Source organism: Lemur catta, chromosome 1 (genome assembly GCF_020740605.2).
Source record: "Lemur catta isolate mLemCat1 chromosome 1, mLemCat1.pri, whole genome shotgun sequence".
In the NCBI taxonomy this organism is placed as follows: domain Eukaryota; kingdom Metazoa; phylum Chordata; class Mammalia; order Primates; family Lemuridae; genus Lemur; species Lemur catta.
Window position 1 is genome coordinate 107,289,053 of NC_059128.1, and position 20,064 is coordinate 107,309,116.

The 20,064-nt window shown below is 57.1% G+C and overlaps 2 protein-coding genes and 2 non-coding genes across 8 annotated transcripts; 2 read left to right on the plus strand and 2 right to left on the minus strand.

The window, feature by feature from the left end:
• Positions 1–1,552: 1,552 nt before the first annotated feature.
• Positions 1,553–1,625, minus strand: TRNAF-GAA. Its single transcript has one exon. It is a non-coding gene; the product is annotated as a tRNA-Phe (tRNA).
• A 130-nt stretch (positions 1,626–1,755) lies between these two features.
• On the plus strand, positions 1,756–1,829 carry TRNAN-GUU. Its single transcript has one exon. It is a non-coding gene; the product is annotated as a tRNA-Asn (tRNA).
• NDUFS7 (NADH:ubiquinone oxidoreductase core subunit S7) lies at positions 1,781–10,475 on the plus strand. Of its 2 annotated transcripts, none has more exons than XM_045543470.1 (8): positions 1,781–2,149; positions 4,661–4,697; positions 5,311–5,379; positions 5,745–5,862; positions 7,080–7,259; positions 7,334–7,380; positions 8,682–8,770; positions 10,285–10,475. In XM_045543470.1, the coding sequence occupies exons 1-8, from the start codon at positions 2,134–2,136 to the stop codon at positions 10,380–10,382; spliced, it is 654 nt and encodes a 217-aa protein (XP_045399426.1). In that variant the 5' UTR covers positions 1,781–2,133; the 3' UTR covers positions 10,383–10,475. The 2 variants fall into 2 exon arrangements, with proteins under 2 accessions (XP_045399426.1, XP_045399431.1); XM_045543475.1 differs by having other exon boundaries at positions 1,783–2,149; positions 4,493–4,697.
• A 1,089-nt stretch (positions 10,476–11,564) lies between these two features.
• Positions 11,565–14,701, minus strand: GAMT (guanidinoacetate N-methyltransferase). Of its 4 annotated transcripts, XM_045543454.1 has the most exons (7): positions 14,447–14,685; positions 13,394–13,539; positions 13,146–13,209; positions 12,756–12,823; positions 12,488–12,598; positions 12,215–12,311; positions 11,810–11,892 (listed from the first exon to the last, which is right to left on the minus strand). In XM_045543454.1, the coding sequence occupies exons 1-6, from the start codon at positions 14,625–14,627 to the stop codon at positions 12,264–12,266; spliced, it is 618 nt and encodes a 205-aa protein (XP_045399410.1). In that variant the 5' UTR covers positions 14,628–14,685; the 3' UTR covers positions 11,810–11,892; positions 12,215–12,263. The 4 variants fall into 4 exon arrangements, with proteins under 4 accessions (XP_045399391.1, XP_045399400.1, XP_045399418.1 ...); XM_045543435.1 differs by lacking the exon at positions 12,215–12,311 and having other exon boundaries at positions 11,565–11,892; positions 14,447–14,701; XM_045543444.1 differs by lacking the exon at positions 12,756–12,823 and having other exon boundaries at positions 11,565–11,892.
• Positions 14,702–20,064: the final 5,363 nt, after the last annotated feature.

Consider the following 20,064-nt stretch of genomic DNA (forward strand, 5'->3'; position numbering starts at 1 on the left):
CTGGTCACACCTGCCCTTGGAACGTTGCCCCAAACCTAGTGGCGGAAACGTTCCCTCTCATGGCCTCCGCGGGTCAGGACTCCTGGAGGCAGCTGGGCTGGGTGGTCCCAGGTGTCCCACGAAGCTGCAGTTGCACATGCCCTCTGGAACTGTGTCATCCGAAGGCTTGACTGGGGCTGCTCAGGGCAACGTGTTGGCGGGAGGCCCCTCCTCAGGCCACCAGCGTGTCCCCTGACCCTGGCAGTTGGCTCCCCTGAGAGCAGCACTGTCTGCTGCCGGTCATAGGGGGCAGTCCTGCTCAAACATGAAGATGCTGTGTGGGTGGCAGAGGTGAGCCCAGGGGGCCCTGTCAGCCCCAGCCCTCCCTCCAGACCAGCCACGGCCAGGGACTGAGTGCCCTGTCACCCCTGCCACCAGCACTAAGGCTGAGAGCCCCCAAAACCCTCCATGGACAAGCTCCTGTTCCTTCAGGAAAGAGTCCATGGTGCTGGCTGGCATGATCTGAACGTGGCATGCCAGGGACACAGCATGTTGCTGTCCCCGACCCTGTGACAAAAAAAAAGAAAAATCCAACCAAGCACTAACAAAGATCGACGAGAGAAACAAACCCCAACGGAGGGGCGCTCCCCCCATGAGAGATCCTGGCCAGCCCTGCTCAGGCCTTCCAGGGCATTGGGAACAAGGAACGTCCTGTGGGAGCCCAGACAGTGCCCTGGCGCAGGAAAGGACATTAGGGGAAACTGGGGAAACCTGAATAAAGTGTGGATTTCAGCTAATAACGATGTACTGATATTGGTGTGTTAATGGTGGTAAACATACCGCACTCACATAAAATGTTAATAATAGGGGAAACTGGGTGTAAATATAAAAGCCACACAGCAGGGGCAGCTGCAAGAACCGCAGAGGGAAGAGGGCTTTGTGCACCTGACAGCCCTTCAGATTGTGTCAACTCTCCAGTCCTTGCCCTGCAGGTCTTCCCAGCCCAGATCTGACATCCTTCCCTCTCCTGGCAGATGCCCCTCAGGCGTAGCAGCCTCGGGCCCCAGCCTCCTGCCTGCCTCATTCCTCTGGATGCAGATGCGAGCTCCCCAAGGACAGGGCCCTGGTTTGGCCTGGCCCAGCACCAGGTGTGGTCCTGTGTTTGTCTACTTGGCCTCAGTTCCCAGTCTTTAAAATGGGCAGATTGTCCAAGTTAAATGACCTGCAAGCAGAAAGCATTCTGCAGGCTCCATTGCGCTAGTTTGGGTGTTTAGTGTTAGTGTTTATTGTGAACACTGGTTCTAACCCACCAGTTTAGAAAACATTGAAAATCAGGGTTTGTGGTGGGGGTACATGGAGGAAGTTTGGGCTGGAATCCTAACGTCTTGGGGGCGGGAAGAGGGTTTTGGGGTTGCCTGTTGTGTCTGAGCCCTCCCTGGTTGGGGTCAGCCAACATTCTGGTCCCTGACGTTCAGAGTGGGGTGACGTTCAGGGGAAGGGACCTCGGGGCCAGGAGGAACTGGACTAGCGCTGTGCAAAGGATAATGATGCTTGTTCAGGGCGCCAAAACTCCTGCCGAAACCCGGGATTGAACCAGTGACCTTTAGATCTTCAGTCTAACGCTCTCCCAACTGAGCTATTTCGGCGGGGCAGCAGGGGTCGCTCTTGCCAGAACTCCGCCCCGCGCCGGGCCGCCCGCGCGCAGGCGTAGCTTGCTCTCCGCGCGTGGAGAGCGCATGCCTCCTAGGGGCGCGCGGGGCGCGCGGCCTTAGCGCTGTCTCTGTGGCGCAATCGGTTAGCGCGTTCGGCTGTTAACCGAAAGGTTGGTGGTTCGAGCCCACCCAGGGACGCGCCCCCATTTTTGCCTCCCGCGGGGATGAGGAAGCGGACGTGGCCTCTGATTTTTCCCGGGCGCCGCGACCTCCACGCGCTCCCCGACGTCACGCTGTATACCTCTTGGCGCGCGCGCGAGGGGGGGTTATCCCCGGGGGCACGCGGCGCGGGCGCGACCACCGAGGCCGAAAGCGCAGCAGAACGTCGTGGGCCTGGGTTCCGGTTTCCTCACGCCCTCCGAGCCGCTTTGGGCGACGGCCCACGGGACCCGGAGGGTTTAGGGGAACGGATCGCAGAGGTTGTCTGAAGGCTGAGTCCAAGATGGCGGCGCAGGCGGGTTAGCAGGGCTGACGGGGTCGGGGGGTCGCGGGACGCCGGGGTCGGGGCCCGGGTCGGCGCAGCGGTGCGCTCTCCACGCCGGACGCTCCTCGGGCTCCAGCCCTGACTGCGGTGAACGGTCTCTGTTGCTGCGGCCAGGTTACAGTCGGGGAAACTGAGGCCCGGCGGGTCGTGACGCAGGCCCCCCGCCTCTGGGGGGCGCTCGGGGAGGGGGTTGGAGGGACCACCGCTCATTGCCCTCGGCATGCCCCGGAGAGAGCCTGGCGGGCATTGCACCCACCTGACAGACTAGGAAACTGAAGCCCAGAGAGGGTCTGTGACTCCTCGGGGTCCCGGGGTTGGATTCTGGGTCGCAGGGCGCTCTAGTAGCTCTGCCCGATCTTCCGCTTCCCTCAGCACCCGTGGGACGGTGACGGCCTCTGGCAGGAGAGCAGGAGTCTCAGCCTGTCCTGCCCCGAGGACCTTTTTGGTATCAGATGAAGCCTGAGGACCCCTGCTCAGATAAAGTCATTAAATGCATAGAATAAAATCCACAGGATTTCAAGGAAATCAGTTATACTAGAGACAGTGACCAAAATATTGTTTTGATGGGTGACTTAGTAATCTAAGTGCTTGCATTATTAACTCATGGAATGCCGAGGTCTAGCGTGGGTCTGATTAGAACTGTAAATTTTGAAGCATTGAGTGGGAAATGTGGCTTCCATGGGTGGGAATGCCTGCAGCCCAGTAGCATGGGTAGGAAACGTCTGTGATTTCGCTGGTGAGAAGTTCCAGGTCCCGCTAATAATGGCTTGTTTTGTTGCCCGCACTCAGAGTGGAACGAAAAGGTTAATTTTCACATTTTCAGTAAAATGTTGGTGACAATGAAGAGATTGTTTTGTTTTGTTTTTCCATGCAAGTTCATGGTTCTTCTGAATTCTCACTAGCAGGCCCCTTGTTAAGAATGTGCCTGGTCTGTTGGTAAATCCACCGCGTGGGTATAAAAGAAAAAGAAAAGAAAATAAGAATGCCTGGTCCAGAGGTATAGAATCCGGTCACCTCAGAGATACTCAAAGGGACATTTACTTTGCTGTGAGCTTATCCAAAGCCCTACCTTTTCAGGTGGGGAAACTGAGGCACAGAGGCAGCTTACGCAGGACTCTGGGGCTGGGCAGTTAGCCTGTCTCCTGTGCCCAGCCTCAAGCATGCCAGGAAGTAGGTGGGTCACAGTCTTGTGTCCTTCAGACAGTTGGAGCCTGGATGGGGCCCAGGGACACAGCCTGGACGAGGTTAAGGCCAGGGTGAGGGAGGGGCGCAGAGGAGAGAAGGCTGTGTGGGTTGCAGCCTTCAGGACAGTCAGACCCCAGCCCTGGACCCTGGACACTGCCCTCAGCCTCACCTCCCCGTCATGCACTAGGTTAGTCTGCTAGGACTGCTGTGCAAAGTGCCACAGACAGAGCAGCTTACACAGCAAAGAGTATTTTCTCACAGTTCTGGGGCCTGGAAGTCAAGATGAAGGTGCTGGCAGAGCTATTTCCTTGATCCTTGGCCTTTTTTTTTTTTCTTTTTTTTTTAAGAGACAGGGTGTCACTCTATTGTCTAGACTGGAGTACAGTGATGATATCACAGCTCACTGCAGCCTTAAACTCCTGGGCTCAAACAATCCTCCTGCCTCAGCCTCCTGAGTAGCTGGGACTACAGGAGTGCACTATCACGCCTGGCTAATTTTTTTATTTTTTAAATTTTTTGTAGAGACAGGGGTCTTGCTATGTTGCCCAGGCTGGTCTTGAACTCTTGGCCTCAAGTGATCTCGCGTCAGCCAGGCACATACCCTGCACCCAGCCCTAATTGCCTATTCCTATAGGACATAAGTCATGTTGGATGAAGGCCCACCCTAATGACCTCATTGTACCTTAATGACCTTGTTAACGAACCCACAAGGGGGTTTCAATGTTGCACCCTGCACAGAAAGCCAGTTACTGAGATGAGGAGAATTGTCAAGGAAGAAAGAATTTATTGCATAGGACACGTCAACTGGGAGGGAGATGCTAGGCACGGCCAAGGTTCTGGGCAGCCCAGGGCAGCTCTGGCTCTCGGAGACAGGTAGAGCCAGGTGCTGGATGCAGGGGGCCTGGGGCTAGTGTAGGCTGGGTGCCCCGGGAGAAGGGCCAGCCCTGTGCAGATGTGGGGCGCCTGTCAGACAGAGGGAACAGCCATGTGAAGGCTCTGCATGTGAAGGCCCTGCGGCAGGAACGAAACAGGTGGGCGTGAACATTGCCAGGGCAGGCAGCCCTGGTGCAGGTATGGGGCCTGCACAGGGGAGCCCAGCTCGCTCAAGTTCTGAAAGCGTCCTCTTTACCAGATTGTTAGTTAGATGCAAGACAGGCCGAGGGTGAGAGCGAGGGCCTGCCAGGCAGGGGCCTCATGGGAAACGCCTGGCGGCTTCACCCTGCGGACCATGTGGGCACCTGAGCCTGTGGCCTCTGGGGTGCCCGGCACTCACCGCCGCCCACTCCTGGTTCCCCTGCAGCTCCTGGCCTGCTCTGCTCCCGGATCCTAGGTGTGCGGTGAGTGCCTGTCTCCACCCCTGAGCTGGGAGGGTCACAGGGTGAGTTAGCTGCAGGACTGGGGCTGGCAGCCTGTGTGCAGCACCTGGTGTGCTTGGGCTTCCCCACAGGGACAGCCTATTTTGGCAAAGGCTGGCAAAGTTGGGACTTGACCACATCTGTCCACCGGGTGCCCACAGAGCTCACTTGTTACCCATCGCAGGAAGGCGTCCTGTGAGCTCCTGCTCGGATGTAGCTGTGTGCATGCCTCCTGCCTAGGGGACCTGCCGACATCCCCTCAGTCCCGTGTGGAGGGCCTGGTCCCAGAGCTTCCCTCCCTATATAGTCCTGGGACCATCCTTGCTCGGACACCATCACTCAGCAGCCTGCTGAGCTGCAAGGTGCAGTCCGCTAGAACATTCTGTTAAAGTCTGGGCCAACGTCAGGGGGTTGGGCGAGGGCCACTTGGCCCTGAGTTCTGTCCACTGGCCTGGACAGAGAGACAAGGGGCTACTGGGCAGAGGCGTGAGAGGTCCCTCAGCAGAGAGGGGATGGATGAGAGGGACTCGGCTAGAGCTCTGGGGCAGCCAGTGGGGCCTCGGTGGCCACTAACCCACGGTCTGTGTCCCGGCAGCTCCAGCATGGGCGTGGCTGTGCTGGCCCGAGACGTCCATCACAGTGTGGCTGCTGATGGCCCAAGCAGGTGAGGCTCAGGGGGAGACTGCCTGCCCACAGTGGCTCTCCCACCGTTCCCTCTCTTGCGGTCTCCGGCGCCGCATCTTGGGCCTGGTCCAGGCCTCCAGCGCACATCCCCAAAGCCCCAGAGAATGGCCACCTTTCATTCCTTTGCCCCTCAGGTGTATCACCAGCCAGCCCTGCTGTGTCCTGTGGGCTTCAGGGTTCTGCCCGGTGCTGCCCCGGGACCCTGCCCACGGCCACAGCCCTGTCCCTCCCTCAGAGGAGCTGTTGTGCACCAGGTCCCTGGGCAGGAGCTGCGGGGTGGCAGCCTCTGCCTCCTGGGAGGGCCTGCTGGGCTGACACCTCCCTGGGCCCCTGTGTCCACCTTAGCACCCAGCCCACCGTGATGAAGGCCGGAGCCGTGGTCCCCAAACGAAATGTGCTTCCCAGCAGCCGGGGCGAGTATGTGGTGGCCAAGCTGGATGACCTCATCAACTGGGCCCGCCGGGTGAGCCCCCTGGGTGCTGGCAGACCCTCCTCTGTCCTGAGGACCTCCCTCTGCATGTATGTAATATACATGTATGCACACACATGCACATGTGTATACACGCAAACGTGCACACATGCATGCACATGCCTGATTCTGTCTGGGGATTCACCCTCCTCTGCACCACGGCCCTGTCAGCTGAGGCTGGTCATCCCCACCCATGTGCTGAGGCACCACTGGGAGGCCCGTCCTTTCCTGTCAATTTTTTTGTTTTTTCATATAAAAGAAATTTTTAAGTTAGGAAAGTCACATATGCTGAAAGCAGTAGATCCTTCTCAGTAAAAATCCTAAACCTTCCCCCGTCCCACTGCAGGGTGCACCGGTTCAGCATGTGCGTGTCTGACTGGTCAGCGGCTCTGTCCTCTGTCCAGGACCCGTCGTGCTCGCCCGTGGCAGGCTCGGCCCTCACAATCCCCCATTGACAGGCGCATGCACCTGCTTCTCTTCTCTGTTTTTCCCCATCACAAACGATGCCACAGAGAATGTCCTGCTAGGGACAGATGCCCACTGCAGGACTGTGATGGAGGAAACCCAGGCCAGGTTGGGGCCCGTCCAGCTGTGGGCTCCGGTCAGGTGGACCTGGCCACCCCTCCCTGCTTTGTAGCCCGGGCCAGTTGCCCATGTCAGCACATCTGCTAGGGCAGCAGGGGCCACTTCAGGTCTCAGAACCAGGCACAGAGCGGGGACAGTGGAAGAAGTGGCAGAGGGGTGGCCAGGGGATCCAGGAGGGCTTCCCAGAGGCCCCGGTCCACGGTGTTGGGGAACAAGCCCTGGGGAGTGTGGAGTGGAAAATGGTCCCAGAAGCCAGAGCAGGCCCCCACCAGCTTCCGCGGGCAGGTGGATCGGGATCCAGTTAGCCCCAAGTCCCAAGGTTTAGACCTGTGTGACCACCAGACACTTGGGGCAGCTGCGCGCTCAGAAGTGTGGCTGGCGCCCCACATGGAAATGATGGGATTTAGGAAAAACCAATTTGAATGACTATGTTATTAAGACTCATTTCACTTGATTCTTTTTATTTGTTAACGAGGCTGGTGGAAAGCGTTGCCCATGGGAGAGTGAGCCAGGGAGGCTGTCCCCTCCCAGGGAGGCGGGAACTCTACGTTCCTCCACAAGGTGTTCATGGTGCCTCCTGCAGTGGCAGCCACTGCCTCTGACCCCGCACTCGGCCCCTCCCCCAGAGCTCCCTGTGGCCCATGACCTTTGGCTTGGCCTGCTGCGCAGTGGAGATGATGCACATGGCCGCGCCCCGCTATGACATGGACCGCTTTGGCGTGGTCTTCCGTGCCAGCCCGCGCCAATCTGACGTGATGATCGTGGCTGGCACGCTCACGAACAAGATGGCCCCGGCGCTCCGAAAGGTAGGTTGCGGCCCCCGCTGCCCCGCCGCCTGGGCCCCGAGCTGCACGCAGACCCGTCTCCCTGTGTCTTCCAGGTCTACGACCAGATGCCAGAGCCCCGCTACGTCGTGTCCATGGGGAGGTGAGTGCTGCCCTGGTCATTCCCTGATGGCATTTATCCAGGGGTGACTCGGTCAGTGGAACCCCAGGTGGCAGTGAGCAGGGCGCTGCCCTCCGGCAGGTCTGGTTGCGCCTGTGCCTGTAGCCGCCACCCCACCCAGAACGTTTCCTCCTGTCCACCCACAGCCCAGGCTGCACGTGTTTCTACCCGGTTCTCGGCTTTGTGGACATACAAGTGATGCCAGGCGCTTGTTGTGGACGGTTTTGTGTTCTCCTATCTTTAACTTGCCATGCTTTCATTATAAAGTGTTTAGTCTCTTAGCTTTTTGTTGAAATAATTCACATACCATAAAGTTCACCTTTTTAGAGTAATTCAGTGGTTTTTATAGATAGTATGCAGCCGCCATTTCTAATTCCAGAACATTCCATCACCCCAAAGGAAGCCCCGTCCCCATCAGCAGTCACCACCCCCCTCCCCAGCCCATGACACCCACAAATCCATGTCCTGTCTCCGTGGATCTGCCTGTTCTGGACATTTCACATAAATGGGGTCACATACTGTGTGTCCTTCTGTGTCTGGCGTCTCTCACTGAGCACGATGTCCTCAAGGTCCATCCATGCTGTGGCCTGTATCAGAGCCTCGTTCCTTCTCCTGGCTGAGTGATACTCCAGTGTGTGGATATGCTAGTAATCCCATTCCAAACAACTGTAGAATATTCCAGACTTTACACAGTCAGTCCCCAGATGCCGGGCAATCAGGCTGTTCCCACTTTCATGGTGTGAGAGTTAACACGGGTGAGCTGTCCCAGGTGAAGCCCTGTGGTGTCTCCGGTTCTCTCCCTGGTGGGACCCAGCAGCCTCACTGGAGCAGAGCTGGGAACAGGCTGCAGGTCTCCAACATGAGGCCCAGTTACTGTGCAGACAGGCGTGGACTGGTTATAGCCCGGCAGTCTCTTGTCACCCAAAGGGGCGCTTTGTGACAGGTCTTTTCACCCCTGGCGTAGTCCCCAGGGATGGTCAGAAGCCCCTCTTAGGGAGTGAATGCTTTCCATGCATGTCAGCCCTGCCTTTGCTCACAACCCACCTGGTTCCCTGTGAGGTTTTGCAAGCCCAGTTCATCTTTGTTCATTACTTATCTGTGACATCCTGTTGGTTTCTGGCCTTTTCTGATAGCGGGGACCTGGCTTGCAGTTGAAAGCTGGTGGGGGTGTGGGGGTTGGGGTGCAGCCTAGAGGTGTGAGGGTGGGCAGGGCTGGCCCCCATGCCCCACCCAGGTGGGTCCTCGTGGCCAGAGCTGCCCTCACAGTGCCTTCTGTCCCCCAGCTGTGCCAATGGAGGTGGGTACTACCACTATTCCTACTCGGTCGTGAGGGGCTGTGACCGCATCGTGCCAGTGGACATCTACGTCCCAGGTAAGGCAGCCCCAGAGGACCCCAGCTTACCTCCTCTGGAGGAACCCACACCCCCGGGAGAGGGTAGATTCTGCCCGTTTTACACACGAGCAGATGCAGGTCTAAGAGGAAAAGCGACTCCCCAAGCCTTTCCCCTTTGCCAGGGGAGGGTGAAATGTCTACGATTCTGTTCAGACTTTGGGCCAGTCCTAGTGTCTCGAGATGAGATTGAGCCATGCATATTTGTGCCTATTTGAGTTTTAAACTATAGTTTCAGGCTGGGTGTGGTGGCACCTGTAGTCCCAGCCACTTGGGAGGCTGAGGCAGGAGGATCACTTGAGCCCAGGAGCTGGAGGCTGCAGTGAGCTGTGATGACACCACTGTACTCCAGCCTGGGTGACAGAGTGAGACCCTGTCTCTAAAAAAATATATAAAAAATAAACTACAGCTTCATGTGGTTCTGCCTAATAGAAACAAAACCGAAAAAGAAAAAAAAAGCAATTAAAAGTGCAAACAAGAGATGTTCCCCGAGGCTGCAAACGCTGTCCTCAGTCCTCACCCTCACAGAGGGCACACGAGACTCCCTTGGAGCCGGGGTCGCTGGGATGGGCAGACTTAGCACGTAAAACGCAAAAGGCTCAGTTAACTTTGTCAGAAAAACAATGCATAGTAATTTTTCAGCATAGATACATCCAATATAATATTTGGGCTGTACTTATAAAAAATGTGGTTGTGTATCTGAAGTTCACATTGAACTGAGCCCCTTTATTTTATCCGACGATCCCGTGGAACTCCCACACCTGGTAGGGTCAGAGAGGGGCATCCCGCAGGGGTATCTGCCCTGGCGGTCAGTGGCAGCAGGTCAGGAAGCAGTGCTTACAGGGGGACGGGGCAGAGACGCCCGGTTCTTGGCTGTTCTGTGATGTGGCCTTAGTGCGGGCACAGAACCCCGACCCTGACCCAAGTCATGTTCCAACACCTCTCAGAAGGCGGAGAAACAGGTTTTGACGTTAGATTAGAGTTAATTGGAAAACTGCATTGATTTGTTTAGCATTCTGCAAATAGTTATGGAGTGCCTTTTCCAGGCCCACACCTGGCCCCAGCCTGGTGCTGGGAGTCCCCCAGGCAGGGTGAGAAGGGGAGACAGAGCCTAACACAGACATGCCCAGCCCCACTTGGAGGGTCAGGAAGGGCACAGTGGAATGAGGCTTTGATGCATAGGAGTTCACCCTGTCGGTTTGTTTGCCTTGACCAGGAGCCAAACCCCTGGTCAGTTGCTGCTTGTTTGAGGTGTGACCTTGGGCAAGTCTCCTCTCAGAGCCTGTTTCCCCATCCCTCGGATGTGCCTGTAGTGCCGCAGGCTCCGCCTTCAAAGGCCAGCTGGGGACCCTGTAGATGTCCAACAGGCTACACTTCGCAAGCATTTGTGAGGGGTTTGGCCTGCAGAGGAAGGGGAGGGGCCCCAGATAGCTCTGCTGTTCTGGCCGGGGCTGGAGAGTGTGGGGAGGGAAACTGAGGCACAGTCCCACCAACAGGCTGCCCACCCACGGCTGAGGCGCTGCTGTATGGCATCCTGCAGCTGCAGAGGAAGATCAAGCGGGAGCAGCGGCTCCAGATCTGGTACCGCAGGTAGTGCCGCCGCCGCTGTCTCGGGAGCCACCAGAGCTGCGTCTGTGTTGTCCCTGGAGATTGTCAATAAACCCACCCTCCGGCCCATTGCCTGGCAGCATATGCGTGGGGGGCCCCCTCTGCCCTAGCATCTGAGCTGCCCTCGCTCCAAGGCCTGCAGGGTGGCCTCTGGCCTAATGTGAGCTTTTGTGGGTTCCCCTGTCCCCCCCACCTCCCTGCCTGGCCTGTTTCTAAGCCTTGGGCAGTGGCTCGATGAGATGGGGCCAAGGCGCCTCATCCCCTTCAGAACCAAAGGGCTCCAGGGCAGGGCTGGAGAGGGACAGGCCGGTGCCCCACTGGCCGCCCTAGGCCTAGAGTCTCATGTGGCCTCCTCCAGGGCTGTGGGGAGAGCCCCGGCTCTGCCTCCTCCCCGCCCATCACCCGTGGAGTCTGTGTCCTCATCAAGGGTGTGTATTCACTCAACAAACGTTTGGTCATCCCAACTTCAGGGCCTGACGCTCCGATTCTGCAGATCCATGGCTGCACATCAGGGATGGCTCGGGGGACCAGCGGTTACAACTGGTCAGGCTGGGCAGGGGCGCCCAGGAGACTGGTGGGGGCGCAGGTGCCATGCCCACCCCGAGAAGGGCAGCCTTGAGAGGGGCTGCTCAGGGGGGAACAGTGTGCGTGGTGGAGGGAACAGTACGCGTGGCAGAGGAAACAGCTTGTGCCAGGGACCAGGGCCCGAAGACCCCAAATGCAGAGCCGCAGGGTGAGGGTGGGTTGGTGGAGGTGCAGAGGGAGCAGCCTGCACCAGGCAGCCAGCAGGGCACCAGGGCATGGGGCAGGCCGCAGCCAGGGTGGGCAGTGTCCTGGCCATGGGGGCTCAGATGGTGCCCTGCTGCTCTGGTGCCGAAGGTCCCAGTGGATTGTCTGACTCCCACTCGCCTTGGCGCTGCCGCCCCCGGACCCTCCCCGAACACCCACTGCAAGCAGGCAGGTGGTTTCATCTCTGACTCTGTCAGTGGGTCATGGCTATCTGGGAGGAGGTGGCCATCACCTGGCCATGTTCACCATGGGAAGATGGGGGTGGCCAGGGCCCAGAACCCTGGAGGGGAATGCCCACCTCCTCCCCAAGCCCCTTGGACAGATTTCTGCTTGTTTGAGCGGGAGGAGGAGTGACTAGCAGCAGTTGCACACTCACTACTGATGGGCCACGCCCAGCGGCAGCATTTATTTCACCCTTGAGGCCCCAGGAGGGTGGCGGCAGCCTTCCCTGCAGTGACACGGCCTGGGGGCTGCAAGAGGTCAGGGCCTGGCTGCCTGTCCACCAAGGTACTGAGTGGGGGCGGCAGGGGGTTGTCCAGAACTCCAGAGACCCCAGGGTGGTGGGCTTAGTGCTTGGTGACCAGTGGCGTGATCATCTCAGGGAAGGTGTAGTAGCGGCAGTCGGCCGGCGGTACCAGTGCCATCACCTCCGTGCGGATGTTCTCCCTCCGGAAGCCTGCATCCAGCAGTGCAGGCACTTGAGTCTCCTGGTGGGAGGGCAGCCAGGTCACCTCTGAGGGCCGGAGGCATTCACACTGCACCTGGTGCCCACGTCTCATCGGAGAGTGTTTACAAGAACCAAGACCCTGGGCTGGCCGGGTGTGGACAGGAATGTCCCAGCTGTCCTGGAGCACCAGCCCCAGACCAGGTCCCCAAGACTCAAGCCCACCATGGGGCACCTGCATTTCCCCACGTCCTCACCAGGGCAGCGGGCAGACCAGAGGGTCATAATGGGAAAGAACGCGTGGGCTCCGCACGGCACAGGGCTCTGCATGGAGCTTGGCTTCGGAGGGTGGCTCCCTGCGTCACCTTGCTGGGCAGAGGGCAGGGTCTGCAGAGTCTCTGGGAGAGGCACAGCTCAGCCAGTGAGGGCACATCCTGGGTACAGGGGGCCAGAGGGAGGGCCCTGGGGAGCCATGGGAGGTGGGTGAGTTAGGGAGGGCCCTGCCCGATTCCTAAATGGAGACTCTCCACATGGTCCAGCCCAGCCAAGGGACCAGCCCCTGAGGCCTGTGGCCCCTCCCCAGCTGGCCCCAGGCCACTGCCGGGGCGGGGGGGGGGGAGAACCCCAGGAGGTGGCACCTGGAACATGGTGGTGATGTCCGAGTACTTGGACTTCATCAGCTCCCCCCAGGAGGTCAGGTTGCAGTAGGTGAGGACGCCCCCTGGCTTGAGCAGGCGAAAGGCGTGGTTCTGGGGGGACAGGCGCTGGTCAGGCGGGAGGCCAGGGGGAGGGCCTCCTGCATCCCAGCAAGTCAGGGACAAAAGTGGGAGGACAAAACGTGCCCCACTTGGCACCCCACCCCGCTGAGGGCCAGGGCCACAGCGCTGACCACTGACCAAGCCCCACCTTGATGAAGCTGAACTGGTGCGTGTGCCAGGTCTCCTCTGACAATGGGTACGTGTCATATAAGATCCCTGCTCGGGGGTAGAAGCCACAGGTCAGGGCTGGGCCAGGCAGCCTGGCCGAGACTCCCCCCACCAGGACGGGTAAAGGCAATGTGGGCTCGAGAACCTCAGAGGCCGCACTTTGAGGTCTATGCATCGTGTCCATTACCTGCCACACGCCAGGCCCTCAACATGTATCCTCACAGGTCCTCACCCACCCGAGCTCTGTCCCCCCTACCCCGCTGAGGACAGATCAGAGGCTTGTATTCTTTAGAAGGTCCCTCTGTGAGCAAAGGAGGGGGCTGGATAAGAATGGGAGGGCCAGCATATCCCTGTGATAGGTCCCCCTCACCATCAAAGTGACTGTCTGGCAGGGTGGGTGCCACCTCCTCCCACAGGCCTTTCAAGGGGATGACCTTGGAGAGGAGAGGAAGAAAAGAGGAGACTAAGGGTCAGAGTAGTCCCCAGGATCTCACTCCTGCAGAAAGGGAGAGGCAGAGAGACTCCCCAGGGAGAAGACTACATCTCCCAAGTCTGTGGCTGCCCCAGACCCCCAACCCGGTCTGGGGTCCAGGGCCTTGGGCCCAAGGCGGGGGCTACCTTGTGTGGCTGCTGCCGGGCCCAGTCCTGGAGCCGCTGGAAGACGCCATCATTGCACTCGATGATCCAGTGCTCCTGGATGGGGGCCTCCTGCACCTTGGAGGCTGCGATGGCCATGCCGAAGCCCACCTCCAGGACACGGCCCCCTGGCAGACAGAGGGTGCTAGCATCACATGCTAAGCCTGGGATGGGAGGCTGCCTGGAGGCGGGGCTGCAGGGCTGGGCCCTGGCTGAGTCACATTTGCCACAGGGACGGAGGGCGGCTGGGCCAGCACCCACAGAACACAGCAGCGCCAAGCAGGCGCGCGTGGGCCCTGGGCAGCGGCCAGCCAGGGTGGCTGGAGGACAGCAGTGTTTGGTCCCAGCTCCAGATGGGGGTGGGGGGGGGTCAGAGCCTTGGACTTTGAGCCCTGGCCCGTGCTGTTCCTGCTGGTGGCCCTTATCTCTTGACTTGGTTACTTTTCTGTCCCCTCTATCCCTGCCGGTCAAGACAAACCTTGAAACGGTCTCGGGGAGGGGCGGGTCCTCCCTGGACCACAGACGGGGACTTTTTCAGTCCCAGCTTGCACCTGACCCTGGATGTGCCGATTTGCCAAGCGGGAATGCTGAGGCCCGGCCCAGGGAGGGGTCTGTTTGGGGCTGGGGAGCCCCTGCACCCCTCGGGCTCGGGCCACCCCAGGGAAAAACGTCTCCCTGCGCTCAGCTTTCATGGTGCTATTCTTAGCGCAAGAGGGGCGGGGCCGGCCGGCGCGGGACACGCTGGGCAGGCTCCCACCCTGGCCATGCCCCTGCCCCGACCTCAGACGGGGAGCCGGCGCCTGATTCTACCAGGGTCTGGCGTCTGAGCACCCAGCCGGTCCCATTCGGAGAGCGGGGGCCTCGCTCCCCCCGGAGAGGAAGTTCCCGGTACTTCGGGGGCGCCTAATGTGTGCAGGCCCCGCGCCCACAGCCCTCCCTCCAGGGCCGCGCTGTCCCCCGGGCAAGGAGTGCGAGGCTGGTGCGCGCCGCCTGCAGGGCGCTCTGGAGACCTGGGCCCGCCGCCCGGCCGGCTACCTCGGGAGGTGGCGGCGGCCGCCAGCGAGTGCATGTAGGGGGCCTCCCAGCGCTCCATCACCGGCTTGCCCAGGATGCGCAGGTGCGTGTCCGCCGCGTCGTAGGCCGCGGGCGCCGCCTGCCACGCGGGGCTGCAGTTCTCGCCGGGCGCGAAGATGGGGGGCGCGGCGTGGTCGCTCATGGTGCAGCTGGACGGTGCGTCCCGACTCGGATCAGCGTGCAGGCAGATCCTGCAGGGCCTTCTGGGCCGGGGGGCGGGGCTAGACTGGGCCAGGGGCCGGGCCGGGGCGGGGCAGGGGCGGACCGAGGCGGACCTGCGCTGCGGCCCCGGTTGCCTCTAGTGGCGGCCGCGTAGACGGCGGGCGAGAGTGGGGTCCCGGAGCCCCGCCAACGCCCCCTCCTTTCTGGGCCCTGAAACGGGCACAGCAGCCCCGCGCCGCGGGAAGCGAGCCGGCAGAGTGCCAGAGACATAGGGACTATTGGAGGCCACCTTAATTGCTGCTGACCACACGGACCTTGAGAGGAGAGGACCCTTCTTCCACCTCGTAGTCCCCTGAGCGGGAGGCTTCCCCTGTGGCTCCGGTGCCCCAGGAGATAAGAGGTCTCCCAGTTTCTGGCCAAGCTGTGGCCTCGCAGTGGTCACCTAGGTATAACCTGGGCTCCATCCCCAACAGTGGCCAAGGGCACAGTGCCATCAGGTGGGCAGTGCTGCCACGGGATTTACCTTCCAGCCTCAGCTTTCTCCTCTAAGGGGATGGCCACTCTCGCCCCTCCTAATGTCAGCGAATGAATGAAGCACAATATCCATTCGCTCCGCCTGTGTGAACCGAGCACTTGCTGTTATTGCTGGTACTTCACAGCCTGCAGACCTGGACTAAGAAAGAGCAAGTGGCTTCCTCCAGGGCGCACAGCAAATCAGTGGCGCAGAGGATGGAGATGGGGTGTATCTGACTCCAGAATCACACACACTGCTGGACTGCAACGGTGCAATCAGAGCTCAACATAACCTTGAAATCCTGGGGTCAATGATCCTCCTGCCGCAGGCTCCCAAAGTGCTGGGATGACAGGTGTCAGCCACCGGTCCCAGCCCAGGACCACACTCTTTAAGAAAAAAAATAAAGGAAATATTTTTCTGGTTGGAAAGGTAACAGGCTGGGCACGGTGGCTCACGCCTGTAGTCCCAGCTACTCGGGAGGCTGAGTCAGGAGGATCACTTGAGCCCAGGAATTTGAGGTTGTTGTGAGCTAGGCTGACGCCATGGCATTCTAGCCTGGGTGACAGAGTGAGACCCTGTCTTAGAAAAAGAAAAGAAAATGGAACCGCAGATGTCTGCCTTAGCCTCCTCAGTAGCTGAGACTATAGGCATACACTGTCATACCCAGCTAATTTTTAGGTTTTTTTTTAGAGATCAGGGTGTCGCTATGTTGCCAAGGTTGGTCTTGAACTCCCAGCCTCAAGTGAACCTTCCACTCTGGCCTCCTAAAGTCTGGGCATTACAGGCATGAGCCACCAGGCCTGGCCAGTTCCTTATTTTTAAATAAAGTTTTATTGGCACGTGGTCATACCCACTTGTCTACATACCCTCTCTGGTGCTTTCCAGCTACAAGAGCACCATGGAGCGGTTGTCACAGCGACCTTATGGTTAGGAAAGTCAAAAATATTTACGTCCTGACCCTTTACAGAGGAAGTTTGCCAGCCTCCGTTACCGAGCAGTGGGTTGTGGGAAGTGAACATCGTGCATTCATCAAACACATGCTGGGCACCGTCCTTCCAGCAGGCCTTGAGCTTTGTACTGTCACAGCAGTGACCAAGAGAGATACACCTCCAACCCTCCTGGAGCTCAGAGTCTGCTGGGCACCTGGCCACTAAATAATAACCAAATAACAGAATGGCAGGTGGCCATGGTGGCTATGACAGAACAATGTCCCTGTGATCCCCATCCCATACCCAGATATCCATTTTATCAATGACAATGTTGCTGTATTTTTTCTGTGCATATTATAATAGTATATATAGTTATAATTTTTTTATTAAAAAGAAGACAGAGTCTCACTATCTTGCGCTGGCTGGTCTCCAACTCCTGGCCTCAAGTGATCCTCTTGCCTTGGCCTCCTCAGACTAAAGGTGCAAGCCACCATGCCCGGCTATAATTTTTAAATATAAAGGGAACAGGCCGGGCGTGGTGGCTCACGCCTGTAATCCTAGCACTCTGGGAGGCCAAGGCGGGTGGATCGCTCGAGGTCAGGAGTTCGAGACCAGCCTGAGCAAGAGCGAGACCCCGTCTCTACTAAAAATAGAAAGAAATTATCTGGCCAACTAAAACATATATAGAAAAAAAATTAGCCGGGCATAGTGGCGCATGCCTGTAGTCCCAGCTACTCGGGAGGCTGAGGCAGTAGGATCGCTTAAGCCCAGGAGTTTGAGGTTGCTGTGAGCTAGGCTGACGCCACGGCACTCACTCTAGCCAGGGCAACAAAGTGACACTCTGTCTCAAAAAATAAAAAATAATAAATAAATAAATAAATATAAAAGGAACAAACAGGAATTAATATTTAGACACCCATGTTCACAGCAGCATGATTCACAACAGCTGAAAGGTGGAAGCAGCCCAGTGTCTGTCGTTGGGTGAATGGGTAAACACCATGTGGTCCATCCACATAGTGGGATACAGTCAACTCTGAGCAAACTTGGGTTTCAACTGTGCGGGTCCACTTCTTTTTGGATTTTCTTCTGCCTCTGCCACGCTGGAGACAGCAAGACCCACCCTCCTCTTGCTCCTCAACATGGACCACAAGGATGGTGACCTTTAGGATGACCCACTTCCACTTTGTGAACACTAAAACTATTTTCTCTGCCTTATGGCTGGCTTTCTTTCTTTCTTTCTTTCTTTCTTTTTTTCTTTCTTTCTTTCTTTTCTTTTCTTTTCTTTTTTTTTTTTTTTTGAGACAGAGTCTCACTCTGTTGCCCAAGCTAAAGTGCCGTGGCGTCAGCTGAGCTCACAGCAATCTCAAACCCCTGGGCTTAAGCGATCCTACTGCCTCAGCCTCCCGAGTAGCTGGGACTACAGGCATGCGCCACCATGCCCGGCTAACTTTTTCTATATATTTTTAGCTGTCCAGATAATTTCTTTCTATTTTTTTGATAGAGACGGGGTCTTGCTCTTGCTCAGGCTGGTCTCGAACTCCTGAGCTCAAACGATCCGCCCGCCTTGGCCTCCCAGAGTGGTAGGATTACAGGCGTGAGCCACCGTGCCCAGCCTCTTATGGTTTTCTTAATAGCATTTTCTTTTCTGCAGTTTATTTTGTTGTGAGAGCACAGTATATAACACATGTAACACGCAAAATCTGTGTTCACCAACCGTTTATGTTGTCAGTAAGGCTTCTTCTGGTCACGAGGGGGCTGCTAGTAGTTAAGTTTGGGGGGAGTGAAAAGATACACGTGGTTTTTTTTTTTTTACTATGTTGTCTACAAGATACATGTGTGTGGATTATTCATTTATTTATTGGTAACTCAATTTTTTTTTTTTTGAGACATAGTCTCACTCTGTTGCCCGGCTGGAATGTGGTGGTGTGACCATATCTCACTGCAGCTTCCAACTCCTGGGCTCAAACAATCCTCTTGCCTCAGCCTTCCAAGTAGCTGGGACTACAGGCATGTACCACCATGCCCAGCTAACTTTTTCTATATATATTTTTAGTTGGCCAGATAATTTCTTTCTATTTTTAGTAGAGACGGGGTCTTGCTCTTGCTCAGGCTGGTCTCGAACTCCTGACCTCGAGCGATCCTCCCGCCTTGGCCTCCCAGAGTGTTAGGATTACAGGCGTGAGCCACCTCACCTGGCCAAGGGGGCCTCACTCTTGCTCAGGCTGGTCTCAAACTCCTGAGCTCAAGTGATCTTCCTGCCTCAGCCTCCCAGAGTGCTAGGATTACAGGCATAAGCCACTATGCCCAGCTCTGTATGTGGATTTTTGACTGCAGAGGGTCACTGCCCCAACTCCTGTGTCAACTGTAGGGTCAAGGGTCAACTGTATTATTCAGCCTTAAGAAGGAAAGGAATTCTGACACAGGCTACAGCGTGGATTGACCTTGAGGACATTGTGCTCAGTGAGAGACGCCAGACACAGAAGGACAAATCTTTTGTGATTCTACTCACAGGAGGTCCCTAGAGGCGTCACAGCCACAGAGACAGGAAGTAGGATGGTGGGTGCCAGGGGCTGGGCAGGGGGTGAGGAGTTAGTGTTTCATGGGGACAGAGAGTCAGTATGGGAAGATGAGAAAGTTCTGGCAATGGAGGTGGTGATGGTTGCACAACAATGTGAATGTGCTTAATGCCTTTCATCTGAACACTTAAAAATGGTTAAAATGGCAGGTATACGGCTGTTTGTTATTTCATCCCTTGCAGGTGTCTATATTTTAAAAATATATATTATTTTAAGCAGTTTGCACCCAGCTTCCTTCTTTGGATCACGTCTTGTGCGTCTCATCCACCCCTTGTTCGTTTGTCCAGTTTCTGGCGCACGGATATGTGGTGGTGTCAGATTTTCTGCTCTTCTGTAAGTGGGAGGGCAGTCGTCCCGGGACATCTCTGTGCCCACGGTGGGCGGCATTTGTGGGATCAGCTCCTCAGCATGGATGGCTGAGTGCCCACAGTCTGGACGGGTAATGCCAAGGTGCCCTGCACTGTGCTCACCTCATCCCGATGCCCAGATCAACCCCATCCTGCAGGCCACACCCCCCACTCTTTCCACCTTCCACTCCCCAAGTCAGAGCCAACAGCCCCTCCCCAAATTGTTACTAATTCATTTTGACCTCCAAAACATGACAGAGCAGTGAGGACAGCCTTGGAGGGGAGGACAGGCACCTGCCTGATGCCACCCACCAGGAGTGGATCATTTCTCCCCATCTGGGCCTCCGTTTCCCATCTGTAAATGGGGACTAAGGACAGAAACTCTCCTCTTGAGGGACAGCAAGGTGCTCTGCAAACTGGAAAGTGGATGAGTTTCACTTTAAATGTGCTTTGTTTTGAACTATTTGTGACCTAGTTCCTCATGCTTATTTGATTTTATAAAGAGGAATACATTATCAGGTTTCAATGGGCTGTGAGATTGGAGGGGAAGTCAGGAGGCGGCACGTGCCACCCTCTGACAAAACCGCACAGGTCATCTACTCCTGTCAGCTTAGACGTGGGCTTCTCCACTTCCCACCGTTGACGCGGGTATCATTCTCTGTGCTGTGGGCCATCCTGTGCACTGGACGGTGTTGAGCAGCATCTCTGGTCTCCACCCACTCGATGTCAGTAGCAATCCTTCTCTCAAGTTGTGACAACCAAAATTGTCTTCAGACTTTGCCAAACATGTCCGGGGTGCGGGTGGGGTGTGGGGACAAAGTCACTAGGAATGAGAACCACTGAGATACACAATTAAGGGAAGGCACTAAAATAGTATTTGGCTATTAATAGTCATAGTGCTTGCTTGGCGGGAGGAGTCAATAATATTTTCCCATAGTCATTGAATTTAGTTAACTGATTAAAATTTAGTTAATTTGATTCGATTCCAGCTCGGCCTCCAACTGTGTGACCTTGGGCAAGTGACTCAGCCACTCTTACTCTCGGGATCTTC